The sequence below is a fragment of the Agelaius phoeniceus genome, chromosome 5 (genome assembly GCF_051311805.1).
Source record: "Agelaius phoeniceus isolate bAgePho1 chromosome 5, bAgePho1.hap1, whole genome shotgun sequence".
In the NCBI taxonomy this organism is placed as follows: domain Eukaryota; kingdom Metazoa; phylum Chordata; class Aves; order Passeriformes; family Icteridae; genus Agelaius; species Agelaius phoeniceus.
Genome location: NC_135269.1, coordinates 15,195,602 through 15,216,702, shown reverse-complemented (window position 1 = coordinate 15,216,702; position 21,101 = coordinate 15,195,602). Strand labels below are relative to the sequence as shown.

Sequence of the window (21,101 nt, the reverse complement as noted above, 5' to 3'; positions counted from 1 at the left end):
CTTAATTATATTATTACTTATTTACCCTAGTTATGTAATTGGATGTAATTGTGCAATTATGTAACTCCTCAGTCAGCTGAAAAATGCTCTAAAACCAGCCTATGCTCCTAAGAGTAAAGGATACTGCGGTGAATTGGACATCTCTCTAAAGCAAGGCAATCTTTGCTGGGAAATTACAGGTTCTTTTCTCCATTATGGTCATTGGGACCATGAACCTTTTATTCCCATCAATGTGGCAGGGAGGAAGCAGTACAGATAGGTTGAGCAACACCAGCCTGAAATTCTGAACAATTGTCTTCTGATTCAGTTCTTTTAAAAGCACTTATGGCACATGGCAATGACCTGGCATTGGCCGTGTGACAAAATATTTTAACTGGTTTATTCTAAATATTTTGAAGGCATCAGCTTTTTTTCATTTTTTTTTCTTTTAAATTGTTGAATAAAAGAAGTATTTATCCATGTCACGAGGAAAAATGCATTCCCCTTTTGAAACATTCTGATTGTTTTGTTTGCTGTTTTTAAATACTGAAGTTTTGAAAATTCAGCTGAATGTAGTGCTTCTTTGAGCTGGTGTTGTTGTTTCTATTCTTCCTATCTCCAGCCTCATGGTTTTGCCTTCTTTTTCTATTAGATACCCAGAAGTGGGTGTTAGATTGAAAAGCAGTGCTGGGAATAATGCCAAATGAGCCATTGAGAAGCCTCACAATAGTTGTCATTCTGCCCATGCTGTGTGCTGGGCAGCGCCAGCCCTTTTCCCTGGGCACCCTCCTCTCTCCTGCCTGGCTGCTCTGCCTTTTGCCGTGTTCCCACCTCGGGAGGGGAGGTGTGATGTGAGCCATGGCAGCTCCTGCCTGCTCCCAGGGGTCAGGTCATGGCCAGAGTTGCTCCATGAGGCCGTGACCCCCTGGTACAGGAGCAGGGAGAGGGGACAGGCTCCCTTCTGGAGGCAGAGCTTCTGGCGTACAGCCCCTGGCACACCTTGCAAAGGGGATTTTTTTCATCTTAGCCAAGGCCAGCAGACGTAGCTGAGTGTCAAAACAGCCAAGGTGTGAGCCAAAGGCACCTACAGAGCCCAACAGCTGGGGGTCAGGAGGCTGCCTGCCCGTCCCCTCACACCTTGGGGGAGGTTGCTCCAGGGTTACTCAGTGAGCAAAAGGCATTTCACCGATGCCAGACCCTGGTGTGCTCCCCTGGTGTCTGACAGAGTCAGTGGCCATCCCTGAGCAGGCCACGTGGAGCTTCTAGGGGAGGCAGCTCCAAGGGAAATTCAGGCAGGAGAGGTGGAGACAGTGAAAAAGCACTGTACAGAAAGGGGAAGGCATGCTGACAGCATGGGGGTTTGTGGAACAAGCTGTTCTTTACTGCTGTCGATTTTTGTCAAAGAATGTAATAAAATTATATGTACTAAGAGGGCTGTTGACCTCTGCTCTTAAAATAAAGCTTCTTTGCAGAAGGAAGAAAAAAAAAAGTTCTGACATCCAAAATTCTTCTATTGTGTTATCCATCACCCTTTTGAATTTTGGAGGTAAAAGTTTTCTCTGCTAGTTCTGTAGATATTCTTATTACATCCAAGGATCACGAAACACTGTATGGGTAGAGAGAATGATCTAAAGCAGAGAAATGTCAACCCAAGGTAGCATGAATGCTGCAGAAGGGGCACTTGGGATCTCAGGCAGACACTCTGTGTGCTTTTCACATGCACTTTGGTGATTCATCCCAGACAATTCCAGGAGTTTCCTCCCCCAGATGTCCACCAGACCCTTGTGCTGCAGTGAGAGCAGAGGGGGGAGGACGAGGGACGTGTTTGTTCACTCCTGAGCTGCTGCAGTTCACAGCCCAGAGTACTAATGTGAAAATTGATGGCCACTGAAGTCACGCCAGTCTGAACTGCACTGGTTGAGGAGAGTACACGACTCTGGTTCTGCTGCCTCTGGATGGGTGGGATAATATCAGCAGGGAGAGAGGGCACCAGCTGTTTGGAGTGACCCCTTCAGCTGCTGCAGCTGAATCTGCCAGGGACGGTGAGCTGCTGCTCCTAAACTGGTTCACTATAAATAAACTGTAATTTTGAGGCTTCTTCTTTATCATTAATTCCAGTTCAGCATGAACTTTCTGATCTGGCAATTCACAGGCTTGAAAATCCTTACAGGACTTGTGCGCACAAATGTTGTGCTGGAGTGAGGCATGGAGTTTATAGCTTTTGGGAAGTTAATAATGCTCCCATTGTTAGGGCTGGGTTATTTTACTTTTTAGGACTGGCTTTGCTCCAAAAACTAGCAGATGTTATCAAAGGCAAACTTGCAAGGATGAGATGTATGTGCATATCATTAAGCAATGCAACTTTTTCTTAATTACTTTTAAAAGGCTGATATGATGCATGTCACGTTATGAGTAATTACTTACCATGGCAGTGACACCAAGAGCACAAAACCGTCTGCTAAATAAGACCTGAGGTCTCTGAGAAGGGCTCATTTCCTAGGAAATGCAGTGTTGGTTTTGTCTGCAGTTGGGTTTTCATAAAATAAGCAATTAAAGAAATACACCTCAATAGATGATTTACAGCTCCCATTTTTCTGTTGTGCTCAAAATAGGAGAGTGAATGAGAACACAGCTCTCTGTGTCCTTCCAGGTGGGCATGGGCCCTGTGGGGAGTCCAGGGCTCTGGATTAGGTGCACCAGTTCCTTCTTCTGCATCAAGGCCTGTCCTCTGCTCCTGAGGAGCTCAGAGTTGATCACTATTGAGTGATATGGTCACTAAAATAGAGCCATCCTCAGATATCCAAGTATTAGCCAGGTTTTACATGGACAGAATAAATTGAGGCACTGTTCTTTCTGCTTCTAGGTATTGAGTTATTTTTCTATTGTTGCTTTTCTTGTTCCTCAAAAATAATTCTCATTTCTCTGGGAAGACCATTGCTATTTTTTGCTTCTCTGTACAATGTTCTCTATGCTATTATCTCATTAAAGTGCTGAACACCTCCCTCTCCACTTCATAAAATAAGCAATCACAGTAACATGCCTAATTAGCTGTTTTCTTGCTCATTTGTGTTTCTCAAAGCATGAAAAGTTAACATCACGTGAGGACTTTGCATCTTTGTACAAAGCTCATATTCTTCAAGAAAGCTGAGCATCTTCTTTTCTACTTGAAGGGTTCTGCATCTTCCAGCAATGGGCTCTTTGGCCTGCCATAAATAATTTAGTTGGCCTGCTTGGCTCAGTGATGCATGAGACTTTTGTAAATAAAGGGAAAGGTGGGCTTCATTTGGTACCTCCTTGCAAAAGCTTGAGGTTTCAGTGGGTTTATGTTTATACACATCCTTTTCAGACAGGCAGAAATAATTATCCTGCTGCTGCTGCTGCTTGAACAGGAAGCCATGGATCTGATCCTGCCTCCTTAGAAATGATGTCATTAGCTGGAGCAGGAGAGAGCTTGGTATCCAGGGCAGGTGCTGCAGCACAGGCAGGTTTGCTGTGTGCAGTGAGGGGATGGTGATTACCTTTGTCCCCCAGCTGACTTGGGAGGGAATGGCCATGGCACAAAGCCCTTGTCTCTGCTCAGCCCCTCACATTCTTGTTAACTTCTAAATCACCAGCACAATCCTGTCCATTTCCTTCTTTCCTTTAAAATCACTTCTGTGTACACAGCTGTGATGTAATTTCAAGTTACAGAGCAGAGCATAAATCTCCTCAAAAGTATATTCATTGATATTTGGGCTTTTTTCCCCCCCTGAGATCCAGAATCAGCAGTTTGATGCTACCCAGACCTAGTCTTTTTGGCCCCTGTGTTATTGTGGCTCATTTGTAAGCTTAGCTTGATTTCCTCTGTATTTTCAAGACTTGGCCACCTGTCTGTTTAGGTTTCAAAGATTTTGCTACAAAGATGGGTTCTGCCTTGATAATACAGTGTAGTCACAGCCTCCTTGTCCTCCTTCCAACTTCTACTTGTTCAATTTGCAAATTAAAATAAATGAGCTGAGTTGGGTTCCTGTTTGTTTGCTTGCTGCTGGCCTTAAAAACTCGAGGAGGGGGTCTGGACACGAGGCTGTGTTCCTTGAAGCTTGCACATCCCAGGAGCAGGGAGGGGAGGGGTTCCAGCTGGAATGCACCAAGCAGCGCTGCTGGCAGGACACGGGCTGCAGCTCCCTGCTGGAATCTGCTCCTGCCTCCACCTGCCAGACACTGGAGCTGTTAACTTTCCAGGCAGCCTGCAAAAGCCATCTTTTATCCCTTTGTTAAAGAATCCTGTGGCTTGAGATGGATCTGTGTGTGGGCAGACCTTTAGTCTGTGATTCCAAGTGATGGAAAGGCTCTCCAAGGCACTGCATAGGCACCTACTGTTGCACTTAAAATCCTGGCAGTGACAGAGCCCTGGTTCTCCTGGGACTGGCTGTGCAAGGCTTTGCCAGTGAAAGCTGGACCTTAACTGGGATCACTGCTAGTGATAAGAAGTTGAACCCCAGAGGAGTAGTGTGATGAGCAGATCCTGAAACGTGTCAACTGAATTAATTTGATTTTGCTCGATGAGAGAAGCAACAGACACAAAACATTTCAGTGCTGTTTGAGAATATTATTGCAACATTTGAAAACAATTATTGCTCTTTGTATTACAGTGGTACTAAGCCTCTGGCTGCTTGAATGGGAAAGAGACTGAAAAATTGTCTACAGCCAAGACAGATAACTGCAGATGCTGAGGAAGGGAAGGACAGTGGGGTTCCCCAAAGACATGAGGGCAGTCAGTAAAAGAGCAGAGAGATGAATTTATTGCCTTACCAGGAAAGTAAATAGGTCTGAAGTTGTTGGGACTCAAAACATAGCAGTGAGATTCTGCAAGATGCAAACCAGGGAAAGGCTACCAAAAAAATGCAGTTCTGCTTCTGACCTCTCACAATGCAGAGGCAGCAAGATTTGGGGGGATTTAGTGCAACATTGGTGTGAGCTTGATTTACAAGGTGCTACAGATATGATGAAGTTACTTGTTTGCTGAATCTATAACGGAAGGAAAAATCCACTGGCCCATATTACTCTGCATGGATAAGTTTCTGAATTTGTGTAACTTTGGTCTCATTGTGCCATTTATCTTTTGGGATCAGCTTTATGAGATTTGTGTCAGGCTTTTCTATTTGGTTGCAGGGCTGCTTTGCAGAATCTTCTCTCTTGTTTGTGTGGTGGATATGTGTATGATAAAAAGCTAAGATTGCATCATCTTTAATAAAAGCAAAGATGTATAGCCTAAAGAAATCAGATTAGTTGTAGAGAAAGAAATCAATCAGGCTGGCAAATTGCATCTGTGGGACAAAGTGCAAAATGTTTGTTTCGTACAGTATTTATTGAACAAATTTGTTGAGAAGATGGTTAAAAATGCTCTACAAGAAAAAAAAATAGGAGCCATTTTGTTCAATTTAAATGGCATTGATGTATTTTTCACATCATGAATTCTTGCAATATTACCAAGAACAGTCCCTGATAAAGTACTTTGCACAATTGCCTCACAGGGCATTTTGAGATAAAAGTATATATCGGAGATTGTGAAGTGGCTGCATCCAATTTATATATAATGGAACCCACTGCAGCCATCCTCCAAAATTCAATAGATTGGGAATCACATTACACTTCTGTGAGTTTGGGGTAGTAGGAGCTCTAAAGAGCCTCCAAAACAAGCAGGCAGCTTTAAATCATGTTTAATGAACCCTGTGTATTTTATACACATGTGATTAAAATGTTTTGTTTCTGTTTTTCATTTTCCTGGGTGATGCAGAAGGAAAATCCCAAGTTCAGGCCTGTGAAACTGATCATCTGCTTGTTCTCAAGCAAAAATTCAGTTTAACTGAACACAGCAAAGCATTTAAAATGCTGGACTGAAAGAAAACAAAAAAGAAAAAGCAGATCTTTACAGAGGATCCATAATATTTCCTAGGAAAAGCACTAAATGAAAATACAGTATAGGCAGATAAAGGGTCATGCAGTACCATGGTGGTTTTTTCTTTTATTCATCTATGCCTGCAGCCTTGAAAACAACCCACAGTAGACGCAAACCTGAACAAGTAGAGGGCCCAGTTTTGTCGTTTCCCACCTATTTCCTGAAGGGAATAAAAGTGCAAGTGGATAGGTGGCACCTTGTGTGCTGCAGCCAGACCTGCCATGGGGCCAGTCCTTGGCCATCGTGCCTGCATGGGCAAGGAGCTGTTCTTGCTGTGCAGAGGAAGCCACAGGCAAGCATTTGAGCAGAGCAAGGGGTCAGAGGGCAGGTTGATAGTGTTCAAGCCCATAGGGCTGGAAGGTGGCCATTGCTTGGGGTTGTTTTTCCAGAGATGCTTCATAGAGGAACTCAAATCTTAATCCTCTCCTCTGAGTGGTACTCAAGTTTGTGCATTTATGATCTTCCAGGTCTCTTCCAACCTTAATGATTCCATGATTTTGTGCATGTGTAAGGGGTGTGCATGATTGTATCACTGCTTAAAAATCTGTTCTGTGTGGTGATAGTCAATAATTCTTACTAATTTTCAAAGAAAGTGTTATTCTTTCAGTTGTCCTTTCATACTGCCCCATGTGCAAAATGCATCAGAGTGAAAATGGGCCTGAAGCAGGAACATTCAGATCAAGACTCAAAATGCCTCTGCTCTGGCAGCATCCTAAACCAGAACAATTGCACTGCCATCAGCAGAGCCCTGCCTCTGTAAAGCTGAGAACAAGGTCAAGTCCTGAGCCTCTGAAAAACGAGTCTCCAGCTGAGTCTTTGTATTTCCCAAAGATTCTGTTACACCAAATTGAAGCTAAAGCCAGGAAATGGACAGTACTTGCAAAATACAAGGTGACAGGACCAGAGAATTAAAGCTAAATGTGAAAAAATCCCCAAAACATAAATTTCAACAAATACGCTCCTGAATCCTGTGCTTCAAAAGCTAGGAAGCAGAGGTTGTGGCTTGGAGTTTACCATGGAGTTAGACCCTGATCCATTGGATCAAACCAGCAGGCACATTGACAAAAGCAGGTCCAAATTTGTGGTGTCCTCACCAGCTGGTTGGTAGATGTGTGTCTGAGGAGGGGACATCATCTGTGGTCTGGTACTGCAGGGGACGTTTACATTGCCGTGGGATTCGTGCCAGTGGCTTTTGTCTGGAGTTCAGCGTCTGGAGTGTGCTGCTGGCGTGTTTTGTGAAGGAAAATCAATATTAAAAGAGGAATGGGAGAAGGGGGGCTCCAGCTTGCTGGTGCAAGCAGTGTGGGAGTGGGAAGGGCAAGGGGCCGGAGAGGCATCGGAATTCTGGTCACTCTAAACAAAGCCAACGGGAAGCAGCGATGTCGCTGTGGGGTCCTGGCCCACAAACCAAGCATGAACTCACTGAAATGCTGGGGGGAGCAGCAGGGGAAGCAGAGGAGGCAGGAACAGGTTTGAGTTGGAGGCATTTTGGTGGCAGAGCTGGGGCTGCATGGGCAGCTCGGGCCCTCTGCTGTGCCAGGAGTGCCCCGGTGGCGCTGGGGGAGCTGAGCCTGTGGGGTTCCAGAGCAGCACCCCAGGCACACCCAGCTGGGAGGGCACAGACAGACCTGCCACATCCCCTGCACACAGGCTGCCCTGGCACTGCGCTGAGCTTCCCACACCGAGACAGCTGGAACTGAAGCAGAGCCTCCCAGGCTGCCATTACAAGGTCCTTTCTTTAAGGACATGTGCGCTTAATGTCAGAATATTGAAACCATACCCACGTGAACAAAGTTAGTAAGCCAGTGATTCATGGCTGTTTCAAACCTCTATCTAGCCACAGTAAATTCCTGCTCAGTAGTGACAGTCTGTGTCCACATGCAGGCTATGATTTACAGCTCTGTGTTTTGTATCAACAACATCTGTTTAACAAAAGAAGGAAAAAAAAAGCCAAGAACATTTATTTTCTAACCTCTGTACCAGATGTTTCGTTATGCACAAAGATCCAGGGATTATATCAGAAATAATTTAATTATTTTAAATGAATGATCTGAAGTGTTTTTCCTAAAGTATGTCTCGTAACCACTAACAACATGAAAACATAGGAATGTGGAAAAATAAACTCATGTTTTACACAAATTTATAATTGTATCTATTTTAAGGGCACAAATATTATGGACCAAATCCTAGCTTTTGATGGTAGTGTTGGGATTCTTGAATATTTGCACAGGACAATATCAATTATCAGGGTTATGAGAAAGATAAGGTGACAGAGAGCAACTGACACAGCAGAAGAAAGCAACAGCTCAGAAATGTGTTGTGGGGAAGGAATGACACCAGGAGCAAAGGTGTCTTCAAGGAGAGCAGTGCTGGGGTGGGGCACCAGCTGAGGCTCTCCAAGCACACAGGAGCTGTGCCCTGGCTCTCCCATGAGTCCCCTGAGGTCCCTGCACACCTGCAGATCCCTGGGTCTCACCTGGACAGTGGCTTGAATGTCCCATCTCAGAGACAAAGCTACTTAGTTTGGTTTCTGCTTGCCACCTTCCAGGCCAGAGTTGCTGAAGTGGGATCTCTCCCCCTGTGGCTGCTGCAGCTGAGGTCAGGGTGGCCTTTTCCTCTCTAGGGACACGCTGTGACTCACAGACCTGCTGTTGGCACGTGGCTTGCCCACAACAGCAGTGTGAGAGCACATTCAAACTTATGGAAAAAATTATTTTCATTATTATTTCCGTCTTTTGGAGGTAAATGCAAAGTCCCTTAGGTGTGTTGGATAAGCAGAAATATAGATGTGTTTGATAAGCAGAAATATCGTGGTGCTTGTCCTTTACAGAGCTTCAATTTGAGTGTCTAAACTGCCCCATAGAGCGTCAGAGAAAATTCTTTGCAATTTGGGGTTTATTATCATTCCTCACCATAATTTTTGCCGGGGTATCATAAGTGGGAATGCTGATACAGAAACACTGAGACATTTATAACTGCCTGGCCTGGATATCAGTCTTGAAGAACTCGCAATTATTCAGAATTACGGTGGTAGATTCTGTTGCAGCCCTCAAAAACATTCAGCCAAGTTAAAATGAAAGTAAATGCATCAATGACACTGCTAAAGCAGACTGTGGGTCTGGGTTGTGGTTTCAACCTTCTTTCAGGGGGTAACAGGTTTTTCTATTTTTCTGTGAGCTGTGAGAGCTCGTAGCACATATCAATCCAGTGCAGACCCAGCCAAACCTATTAGTTCTCTTGTTGCATAAAGATTTATCTGTAATTGCCAAGGTTTATTTTTATTTTCTTTGAATTACTGTTCTGGATGCATATAGATGCATAACAATTCCTAATTTCCCTCCCTATATTCTTGTACAGCACAGATTGCTTATCAAATACAGTCTTAACATTAAAGTGTCAAACAGGATTTGCAGAAAGCTATTTAGGTTTGTAGTTTAGGATGAACGTTTATCAAATTGTGGATTAGCTGAATCATGCACTGAACCAAATTATTATTGTCTGTGATTAAATCACAAAGTGGTTATTGCCCTGTGTCATCTAAAGCACACGATAGCTTAAATCTTGAAAATCCCTTTTTAAGGTGGCTATAGGAGCTACATAACGCTGGACTTTTAGGACCAGACTCGGTCCCTAGACAAAAAAGTAATAGCTTTTGAAAGGTCATTTGGACTGATCCCTCTCTGCTTACATGGGCAGCACACTGGGAAAAGAATGGATGGGTTTATTTGCATTTCAGACATACAGAATAGTCCTCAGTAAATAGATCTCTTTGTACCCAGCGCTGAAGTATTTATTCAAGGTGCTGGCCCAGAAAAGGGGAGTGAACTGTTCCTTCTCGTGCCTGAAAGGACAGGGGCTGCCTGCTGGAGAGCAGTGATGCCCAGTTTGTTTGCCCTCATGCTGAGGGCACAGAGGGCTGGCAGTGCCACTCCTCAGCCCTGAAGACCATGGGATGACCAGCAGGGTCTCTCCTCAGCACCAGTGCAGCAGAATTTTGCCAACCCAAAGGGGCACTTGAGGGGCTACAGTCTTTCTAAAGAGGCTCAGTCTTCCCAAAGCTGTAGGAAGTTTTTTGGGGGCTGCTGCTGTGGTTGCTGCCTGCCCACAAAGATGTGTTCTGGCATAGCCCAGCATAGCACGTGAAGATGCCGGTAGCAAACCTTCCTGGTGACTGATGTCCACGCTCCTCTTGTGCACCCTTCAGCAACCATCTAGCTGAGGAGCAAGAGGGTTTCCAGCACCCCTGTTTTCTCAGCCTTGCTGTTAGGGCACAGCCCTCCTGATGACAGCCTGGCTGAGTCACCGAGGAGAGAAGGATCCTTGCAGGACTGTGGGCTGGGAGACACAGCGGCCGCTCCCCTGCCCTGGTGCATGCAGCAGGGCAGGTCACAGCCCAGGAGGAGTCGTGAGCAGTAATCACCACTTTTCCTGGTGAACAGAGAGGAGGGAAGTCCTGAAAGGGCTTGTTTTCATGTTGCAACAAGGGGTCACGGGGTGGAAAGGGCTGAGAGTCACTGCATTAGAGCGTGCTGGAGAAATGAGTCTGGCACAGCTGACGGCGGCGTGGCCCTCGCAGCCGTGGCAGTAGCACCGGCTGGAAGTCTGCATTAGGCTGCCTTTGCTCCTCTACTTCATCCCCCTTGTCCTACTCTTTGACCTATTTTCTCTCACTGTTATCTAGTAATCTATTTTTTAAAGGCTCAGCCCAGTCTTTCCTGCTGGTTGCAGCTGATCCATCTCGCTGCTAGCCTGTGAAACCAGCACCTCCTAAAGAAACATCCCTCTGCCAATTACTCCGAAGGCATGGATTCAGCTCAGCGTGAGAGCTTGATTGAAGCCAGTTGGCTGTGCCAACAGGACAGGGATGGCTCAAGAGAGGCTTCGTACAAAGTACAGAAACTCTAAACAGATTTCTTCAGTCTTTCCTCCATCCATGCTCAAACAAAGCCAGCAAAGTCAGAAAAATGGCAACATTTTACCAAAGAGAGGACTTATCCCACAGCTCTGCCGTCCCCCTGGAATGCCCACAGAAGGGAAGGAGAGAGTTGCACAGGAAACTGCAGGAGGCAGACGCAGACTTCTGCTCTCTGAGCCTGCCTCTCTGAGACAGAGGGTTTGAGGTTTTCCAGCAAGCTCAAGGAGCAAATCCTCTAAGCCCTGTGATTTCTCAGGCATGTGGCCTCGCCATGGGCACCTCGAGTACGTGCACCCAGAGCCCTGCATAGAGTCTGGCCCTGGGGGAGCTGTGCCTGTGGCTGGAGCCCTGCCAGCTGAGGGGAGGACAGAGGGACAAGCACGCTGGATTGCCACACCAGTGTCTGCTCTGCTCTGCTCTGCTCGTGTGCAGCCTCTCTGGCCCACAGCCTTTTGGCTCGCCCCACCTGCCTTTCTTCCCTTTTTTTTCCCTTTCCCCCAGCTGAACTGGCGGAGAGGAGGTTGCAGCTCCTTTCGGTCCCTGCAGCTTTCCTGTCTGGCTGACGCTGTGCCCTGGACACAGATGTCTGCTTCAGTATGGATCCTGCAAGGCACAAGTTACGCTCGCGGGAAGAGTGTGGAGAGGGAAGATGCTGTGATCCCTAGGTGGGCTGTGAATTGCTGCCGTCCTGTTCAAGAATGAAATAACAATAACAACTAACAACATACTGCCTTAAACAGTGGTTGTTTAGAAAGAAGATTTCGGTACATTTTCACAATTAATTATTTATCCAGGCAGCTACTTCATTTAAAAGCATCCCGTCCACATAGCTCACCCTCTGTGAGCTCATTAATGCTCGAGCTGTGTCACCTCGGGCTAACCTGGTGGCTGTTGATTGAGTCCCGTGACAGCTGTTTGCAGAGGTTTGCCCTGCTCCCTGCCAGCAGCCTGCCTTCCTCCTCCAAATTGCCTCTCCATTCCAGGCAGGGTTCAAATTTCTGAGTGAACGCTATCCTGGGCAAAATGGTTGGATTTCTGAGAATAATAGGTAAGGCATGACAGATAACATCCTGCACACCCCCAGGAGTGCTCCTGCATGTTACAGCTTGAAGGTGTTGGTCAAGGTGAACCCTGCGCCGAGCCCATAAACATTTAAGTCCCAGAACAAGTGTTTGGGGGTGTACAAACATGTTAATGACCTCCAGTTAATTGGCAAGCAATTACCTTGAAGTAAAAATAGCTTTCCCCTTGCTGAGCAGTCACAAGAGCGCGTGTCCCCCTATGAACACTGAAATTTTTGGCCAAGGAGCCTTGTCCAACTTGTCTTCTGGATCCTGGCAGGTCTGTGATCAAAAGTGTGTTGTCCCCAGCACCAACTGCTGTTTGTTTGTGGTAGAGACTCAGCAAACAGAACTGTCTGCCAAAGCTAATTTTCACGCTGCCCTTTAATAAAGTTCTGCAGTTCATAATGCAATGAAAAAGTAAGATCATATTGACTGGCAAAAGCGTGTGGTTCAGCAAGGGAAAGTACCTGCTGTGTGCACTATAAAGGAACTATCAGTGAAAGCTAGGTAAGTATTTTTAACCTAAAGACAGCTTGGCAGGCTATAATGTGTCTCCTACCGAATTTCGAATCTTTCTGATCCTTTGCATGACAAAAATACACAGCTGGACTGATTTCATCAGATGTGTATTGCAGCTGAGAACCAAGAGGCCTGCACCTAGCACAGCTCTTGGCACTCCAAGGGGACCCGTGGGCAGATGTTTGACCTGTTGCCTCTCTGCCACCTACAAAAGTCAGCAGCATCTTTTCAGGAGGTCTCCAGCCCATGCAAACCATCAGCTTCTCTTAGAACTTGGATCAAGTCCTTGCTTGATCCTCCACAATACTTTGGGAAAAAAAAGGCCCAGATTTTCCTGATATGTAACCAAACCACACCTGGGTTTCATTCCTGGAAGAGATTGTCACAGCGTTTCTAAGAAGGCAATAACTGGGCACACGTGAGTCTGTCGCTGAAGTCCCGTGACTCTGGGGCTTGTGGTGGCCGAGATGAGCTGGCACGTGGCGCAGGGTGGTTCCAGCTGCAGAGCCACATCTGCTCCCTGTGCTCCACAGCAGCGCGTGAGGTGCTTGCTGCCTGTGCCATCCCTGTCTCCAGCTGCTCCTGGCCATCCCTCTCTCCAGGCAGTGTAATGTCATGCTGAGGAGGAGGGAAGCAGGTGACACTGGGAGCCGCAGGACGGCCAGGGTGTCTGGCACAGATTCCTCTGGATGCTGCAGTGGGCTGCAGGGTCAGTCCAGAAAAATCTTTCCAAAGCAGCCAGAGGTCTCTGCCTTGTGTCCTGGAGGAGTGAGGGAGTGGCAGATGGAAAAAACAAAACTAGCAAAATGCATTTCACAATCCTGGCAGCAGTACTCGGCAAACAGAGGAGCCACAATGATGGAGTCTCAGATTGCTCTCCCTGTGCAGCCTGGCTTTAGGGACTCTGGCGTTGTTGTGAGGCTTGAAAGGGCTCCTGTTCCCTCCTCTGGCTCCTATGGCCTTGCATTTGGTATCCTCAGGTGTTTCAGGCTGGAGGAGCTGTAATGAGTACAGATACCAGAGCTTTCCAGGAAGCATTCAGGTACAAGTGCAGCTCTGTTCACTGTAGCTGCCTTGAATTAAAGTTCTGTGCCTGTAGTGGCAGACAAATTTGCTGGCAAACATTTTGAAAAAAAAAAAAAAGAAAAAAAGAAAAAGGCATCAATCCAGAAAGGCACTGTGCACAAACTAAGCTTAGTCTAAATGAGTACACCTGTGCTCGACACCAGGCACGTGATGAATGCTCTGCTACATCCTAGCCAAAATAAATTTAAAATGAATATCGGCGTGTACTGGTGTGAGATGAATGCTGGTCTTGTAAGCAGGACCGCATGTGGCAGAAACAGGATCCTCCCGCCCGGCGTGTCAGCTGGGGATATCCACAGGGAGGGTCACGTGCGCTCCTCTCGAGCTCACCAGCAGGGCTGGTGAAAACAGGTTTTGATTTGAATGAGTTATGACCCATTGAAAATGGCATCATGTGTAACCACAGTAAATTGTCATAATGAGATCACGAGGCTGGAGAAGTGAGCGGCGAGCAAAGAGGCCGCGTTCCACCGGCACCCGCGGCTGCCAGCCCGGGGCTGCAGAATGCAACCCGGGGACACGCTCCTGATCCCTGGGCATCTTTGGGGATTTAGGGACAGGACCAGGGCTTGCACAGCCAGGCAAAAAACCATCGGCAGTTTTGAGTTAAAAAGAAGAAAAAAAGCTAAAAGTCATACAGCTTTGCATTTAGTCTTATCCAGAGTAACAGAGGGGACTGGGCTAACACAAAGAGTGGACAAACACGAGTACTGTTAGTGCTGCCATGTTCACTCAGGCTTAGCCTAGATGTTTCTAAATCATGCTGCTGTAGGAAGGGAGGGTTTGGTGCACAGAGCACTACAGAGGTGAAAGGAAATCCTCCTGGAAGCACAATAAAAGCCTTGGTGTATCCCAAGTTCACAGTTCTGCCAGACCAGCCCTCCTGAACCCTGCTCAGGCATGGCTGCCCTGGGCTGCCATGCAGCTGTAAATGCTGCAGAATCATCACTGCCTTCTCTATTTTCACAGGAAAGATAGAGGCAAAGTCTAAAACTCTGATCAGTTTGATGGACTTAAAATTTTACCAAATACCTGGACAACATAAGTAGCAGAGCTCCTGCCTTCCAGGTGTATTGTAGGTGGACTTTTGGCAAGAGCTCCTTTCCATTCCTCCCGACACTGTGCTATTTGTGTGGGGCCGTTCACATCTCAGGGGACTGGAAGAAACACACTCATTCTGCTTCTCTTCTCAAGTTATCAAGTGCACGTGGCCCAGCCACATCCTCCCGCTGCCCGCGAGGCACAGGGCAGAGGTGTGTGCATGCTGCCCGCTGCAGGACCTGCTCTGTTCCCTTGGTCTCAGGGCAAACCAGGCTGCTTTCCATGTGGCTGCCACTCCTCTAGTCTTGCACCCTTCTGTCTCCTCCATCTGTTAAGCTCTGCACACAAATATCTGTGCCCCTGAGCCATGGAGCCATTCGGGCTCGTGCGGATATGCAGCACCTTCCTGACTCATATCGTCTGTTTACAGTGGTTTGGTCATGGCTGAATTCATAGCCTGAGTCCATGGATAAAGAAACACCCAGCTCAGTGCTGTTCCATGCAGTGCAGGTTAGCCCTTGGCCCTGGGGTTGTGCTTGCATTTATCCAAGATGCACAGTCTGAACAGCACATTGAAGCCTAAGCCATTCCCAGGACCCCACATCTCCTGTTGTGAGCAGCTGGCTCCAGGTGCTTCTGCTCTTCCAGTAGAAGTGCTTGAGGCTGATCTGGAAGGCTCTAGTCTTGTTTCCCTGGTGTTGCCTTGCTGACATTGCTGCAAGGACAGCCGAAAGAGATGGAGACCAGCCAAGCTGAAGAGACACAGGGGAAATGTGTCCCTGCATACACTTAAAAGCAAAGCACGGGGAGCACTGAGGATTTCCTGGTGTACCAGAGGCGTCTTCCCAGTGGGGGCATGTCTGCTTGCCACAGGTGAATGTGCCAACACTGCCCATGCTGCAGTGCAGGTACAGATTTTCCAGTTGATACCTTCTCTGTAGCTAATGAGAACCAAAAACAAAACTGCACGTTTGAAATACTTTCTGAATTTACTGCTTAAGCTGACTTGCTGTGTGTCATCCATAGAGCAGAAGTCCTTCTGAGCTTTCATTCTTTAGTCTCAGCTTAGTAGCCCTGCATAAACCCCTACTAACATGCCTTATTTTTCTAATACCCATGTAGGAGAAGAATTTGGACTGGTTCCCTCGGATGAGAGCCATGTCTCTGGTTAGCAATGAAGGTGACAGTGAGCAAAATGAAATCAGGAACCTGCAGGAGAGGCTGGAGTCAACCATGAGCCTTGTGAAACAGCTTTCCAGTCAGCTGGCTGAGCTCAAGGAACAGGTAAGTGCCCTGTGTGGGTAGCAAAGTGAGCACGTGTGGGTGAAGGCGCTGCCTTCCATCACGTCGCAGTCAGGACAGTGTTACAAAAGAGACTTTTGTCTTGGGAAGGTTTTATCTTTCCCTCCAGCAAGCTTTCTGGGTAGATACACTGATAAGGGTTTGGAGTGAAATTGTACTCTGTTAGCAACAGCAGAGATCAGGTAAGGAGAAAACTCTGGAGGGGAATTAGTCATGAAATGCTCCTGGTGAGTGTGCAAGGACAGAGGGGAAACTGCAGAAGGGATGAGGGGCTGCATAACCCGGCAGTGAAAGCAATGTAGTGTCAGGAATAGCTGCATACTGATGGGAGCCTGGAGGGAAAAAAGCCTTCTGTGTCCTGCCCTTGGGTTTTTCCCCCACTGAGAACATCAACAGTGCCCTTGTGAAAACAATTTGCAGAGCCTGTTGCTTTGCTTGTGTCACCCTTGTGCTGGTGCCCCTCCTGCAGCTCCCTCTGCTCTCCCGTATGGAGCACAAGCTGCTGGCCTCCCTTAAAGCCTCCCTTAAAGCCCTGCTCCTGCCCACATTGCCTGCCTGCTGTGTTTGCTCTCCCTTCAGGATCAAAAGGCCAGCTCCTTTTTTGCTACAGGTGCTGGTCACCTCTGCTTTGCTCATTACAGTTTCAGAAAAGCATCTGTGTGTTTTCTTTATGGGAAGCCCTTCAGTGGCATCAACAGAGTTATCTAATTATTCCCCTTCAAATCCCTCCTTAAAACTTTTCCCTGTGAAAAACCCAACAAAGGTTTAGGCTGGATGTGCTGAGACCATTGCTCATTGTGCTTACCCACAACATCCTGGTGGGATTTTTTTCATCCCCCTCTGGCTGAATCTGTTCTCTCCTGGCTTAAATTTAAACCCTGTGTGGCCGGGGCCATGTTTTCCTTCTGTGATTCTACAGCACCAAGTGCAAACGCTGACCCTCTGCAGGGCTACACAACACAATAGCAGCACAAATAATACTCTGTAAGACCGGCTGGGGGATAAGAATAATGTGTAAATGAGAATAAAATGTCCATACTTTGCAGGAAACAGATCTCCCACTTCAAAGACATCCCTTACTTGTAATTTTCTGTGCTGAAGAAAAGAATTCCACTCCCTGTTGTTTTGCTTATATGTATCTTGCTCTGTGACTGCTAAATAATAGTAAAAAGAAAAAAAAAAATCTCAACTCGTCTCTCTCTGCCTTTCCACCTTAGATGACAGAACAAAGGAAGAATAAGCAGAGGCTGGGCTTTCTTGGATCAAACACACCCCATGTGAATCATCACATGCCACCACCCTGATACCACGGGGAGAAGCCGTGACTAGCCTTTCATCAGTATTCCTGCTTTATTATAGAATAAAAAACTGAGATTGAGAGGAGTGAACAGTGCCTATTGTTACAAAGTTAAAAACAACCAAGTGCCAAGATGTTAAGTGGTTTAGCTCTGGGAACAATTTGTAGCTGTTTTTCATGGTTGAGAGGGACCACAACCTAGAATGTGAGCGATACAAGGCAGCTCGTTTGTATTCCCTGCGCTCGGCTCGGGCTCCAGGGCTGCCTGGGACACAGGCTGGGACACAGGCTGGGACAGAGGCTGGGACAGCACTTGCCACATCCTGGGAGCCCCTTTCTCCCCGGAGCACCGGGAGGAGCGAGCTGAGCAGAAGAAGGAGAGGTGTTTATTGAGGCAAGCACGACAGCCTGGCTCAGAATCAATAGGTCGTCTCCGGCTCACTTGCCAAATAGCAACATTAGTCATATTTGCTTGGCATTTACTATTTTCTAATTACCAAAAATATGTCAGTCCGTAAGCGGTGATGTTGCTTCAAGTAACTTCTACTAGGAGGGAAAGGGGAGAAACCTCAAAAGACTGGAGGAAGGAAAAAAAAAAAAAGGAAAAAATAGAAAAAGTTGCAAAGAGATACATTAACGCTTTTGAATTTTAGCTGTCACCATGCAATTTCTTATTTATAACATGGAGCACAATGGATCTACAGCTGTGGGAATGTTATGCACATAATACTGACAACATAACTGGAAGTGATTTCTTTCTCCTGGCTTCAGATGTTCTCGATTAATGTGGCCGTGAGGTTTCACATACTGAGGAGTTAAACTGTGTTTTAAATTCAAGTTCCAATGGAGGATTCAGGGGAAAAAATTATACCTGTAGTTTGAAGTGTGTATGGGATTTTATTTTTTAAAAAAAGCTTAGAAATGTCTTTCTGTACAGAAATGTAATGGTGTCATTACCTTCCATAAACTCACCTTCAGCAAGAGTTGATTTGAGTAAATAAACACCAAATTCTGCCAGCTTTCCTCTGAGCTACAGATCATGGGTTGATGGTTTTTGCCTGCCCTTCCCATTTTTAGGGGTTTGCAGGGAAGCCTGGTGGGGAAGAGGGGGGCAACATCAGAGAAGCTCCTCCCAGCTCTCAGCCCTACAAAAGGCAGCAGCTAAGTCACCCGTGCAGGTTTATGCTCTATCCTGTATTTCTTTGGATGGCTTGAAAGCAAAGTTACAGGGTTTCCAGAGAGCCCTAGAGGACTCTTTTGTCTTTTAGGAAAAAAATTGAGAGGCACAAATGGGAGTTGTGTCCTCAGTTTGCTTTCATTTTCAGTGGGTTTTGGTTACCAGATTGTCTCACATTTGAAAATGCACCTCTGGAGTCACTTTTTAAACCAAAATATTTTTGCAATGATTTGCCCCTGTAAAATTTTCATTTTGTTATAAAAGCCATTTTGATCAAAGGAAAAAATATTATTGGTGTAAATATTTTCCAGTTTCTTCCTGGAGAAATGCTGTTGTCCTGGTTAAGGCACTATTCAAACCAACAGGTCTAGAGTAAAGGGAAGGAAGGGGTATTCACTCTCTTTATCCCAAATTCAGACCAGTTTTTTAAGCTACTTTTTTTTTACATTTTTTGTGGCAGTGATGTGGCTGAGATAAAAGGAATATATTGTAGCAACATACTTATATCTTCTACCACTAAAACATCTCCCATTGGCTTCAATTGTGTCCTTCAAAAATAGTGTAGAAATCAGAGGTTTGTGTATTTTACTGGAATAAAATCTCTTTCTGTTGGCATTAGTTCCAGAGAGCACCCTGGTTGCGAGAGGTGATGGCCAAAGGAGCTGCCCACAAACACAAAGTCAGCAGTAAGTTGGTAGGGACTCAGACCCTGTAGCTGTATTAATTCAAATTAGTTCATACAGTTAATCATATCTACTCACAGCTTCTGTTGCAACAGCAATTTCTTTTTCTCACAAGTGTGGTTCTAAAACACAAAGCACAGTTCAATTTTAAGTTAAACTCTCATTATTTATTGGGGGGTGTGTGGTTGGCTAATACTGGAATGGGTTGGCACTTTTCTTGTTTACACTCAGAAAAAGCAGCTGCACGTCAGGGGAGGCTTCTGCTGCTGGAGCTGGAGGAACTTGAGGCTGGATGGGTTTGTGCCCGAGCTCGGGGCTGCAGGTGGGTGCTGCTGGTGCTCCCTCTGGTTCACACCCAGCCCACATCCCCTGGGGCTCAGGAGCCCAGCTCCTGCTCTTCAGAAGGGAGAGTTACAGCATCAAAATTAGAGAACAGATGCTGGTTCACCTTGGCCACCTTGGTGCCTTTCTGCTGTTCACAGCTTCCCAGAGAGACCTCCATAATCAGTAACAGTAGGTGATGCTACTTGCACAGACTGTAAATATATTTCACTGAGAATTTCAACATCTTTGCTGTTTCTGTCAAAACTTAGGCCCTGCCCTGCTCTCATCCATGTAAGCAATCTGTACACTCACACGTGGTAAGGCAAACAGGAGGCCTTGCATGGATAATGGTTGCAGGGCCAGGCCCCAAGACTTAAAAGATTGTGAAATATCCCCATGAATGAGTTTATAACAAAAATCATTGTTTTATACATATATTTATGTGTATATCTTTGTTTAATGCAGCTGGGGTAACCTTTTCCTAGGCAAGTATCATTTACCTTACCTATTTATATGAAATGACTGCTATGAAGTTAAAACTTCTAAGAGCTTTTAATGCCTTAGAGACATTTATAATTATAAGCTCCTTGACAGTTAAAACCTACTTAAGTGAATGTGTCCATTGCTGCTGAATGTAACTTTTAATAAAATGTGTCATTTTATATATGTCTGTCTCATTCTTGGGGCTAAGGCTGGGGGGAGATGTGTGTTCTGGTTTGGGAGGAGCAGGCCGGGTGGGGGCCCAGGCTGTGGGTGTGCACCCTTTCCTTCAGCCCTGAATGGATGGAGGCTGAATGCAGCAAGGAAAGCAAGAATTTGTGTTATTTCAGGTGCAGATTGCTCCAACCAGGATGATGGACCCAGGCATGCTGCTCTTCCCAGAGGTTGGGTGGCAGCTGGCTGTAGGATTTGCTGGAATGCTCTGAGGCCAGGGGAGCCCTGGTGCAGGTGGGCAGAGCCAGGGATGGTGATGGGTCAAGTGTTACCAGGTAGGGATGAGCACAGAGCCTCAGGGTTCTGCTGCTGCCTGATCTATTGCAGCCTTTATGATTCTGCAGTACTGTCATGCAGGCTTTTCTGTGCGAGCTTATTTTGCACATTTTTGTCCTCTCTTCTTTTAAATGTTTTTAGTGTAACTCTTTCAGGTAGCACATTGAGAGAGAGATCAAGGGCTCTCCCCACTCCTCTGGGTGAAAGAATTGAGAAAGACAAATTGTGTCTCTCAACTTGGGCTAAGGAAATCTATGGTCTTGTGGAAAATGGAAGAGCCCTCCCTACAAACCTGTGGTCAATAAAATACACCATATAAGTCCTTTTTTTTCCTTTTTCCCAGCTGGTTTTTTTTGTTTTTTTTTTCACAAATAGTCAATATTAATGAGGAAAAAAAATAAGGCTTCTTCTTAGTGAGAAAAAGTCTGCTAATTAATTAGTAAGAAAAATCCTATTAAATGGAGCATGCTGTTTCTCCTCAGCACTCGTTCCACCAACTTGCTGAGATTTTGAGTAGAATTAACTTTCTTTTCTATTCTCTGGTATGATTTTAAGGCTAAATAGAAAGGAGCTTATTTACTACTAGGTTTGTTAGATGGTTTTGCAAAAAGGATATCCTAAGAGAAAATGGGGTTTCATGCAGCAAGCTTTCAACCTAAGATTTCAGTCAAAAAGCCCCCAAACCAGCATTAAGCTTCTAAGCTCAAAGGGGAGCAGTTTCACATGCAGGACTGAGAACCTAATGCCAAGGCTTTTCTTTTTCCAAATGTTTGCCCCCAAGGCACA

At 46.0% G+C, this 21,101-nt stretch overlaps 1 protein-coding gene across 5 annotated transcripts in view; it reads left to right on the top strand.

The window, feature by feature from the left end:
- Window positions 1-19,987, top strand: part of ITPR2 (inositol 1,4,5-trisphosphate receptor type 2) — a 244,723-nt gene extending 224,736 nt beyond the window's left edge. For all 5 annotated transcript variants that reach the window (XM_077178364.1, XM_054631153.2, XM_077178365.1 and 2 more), the window contains 2 exons: window positions 15,665-15,826; window positions 17,062-19,987. In XM_077178364.1, coding sequence (XP_077034479.1) covers window positions 15,665-15,826; window positions 17,062-17,148 — 249 coding nt within the window. In that variant the 3' untranslated portion in view covers window positions 17,149-19,987. The remainder of the gene's footprint in view (window positions 1-15,664; window positions 15,827-17,061) is intronic.
- The last annotated feature ends 1,114 nt before the right edge of the window (window positions 19,988-21,101 follow it).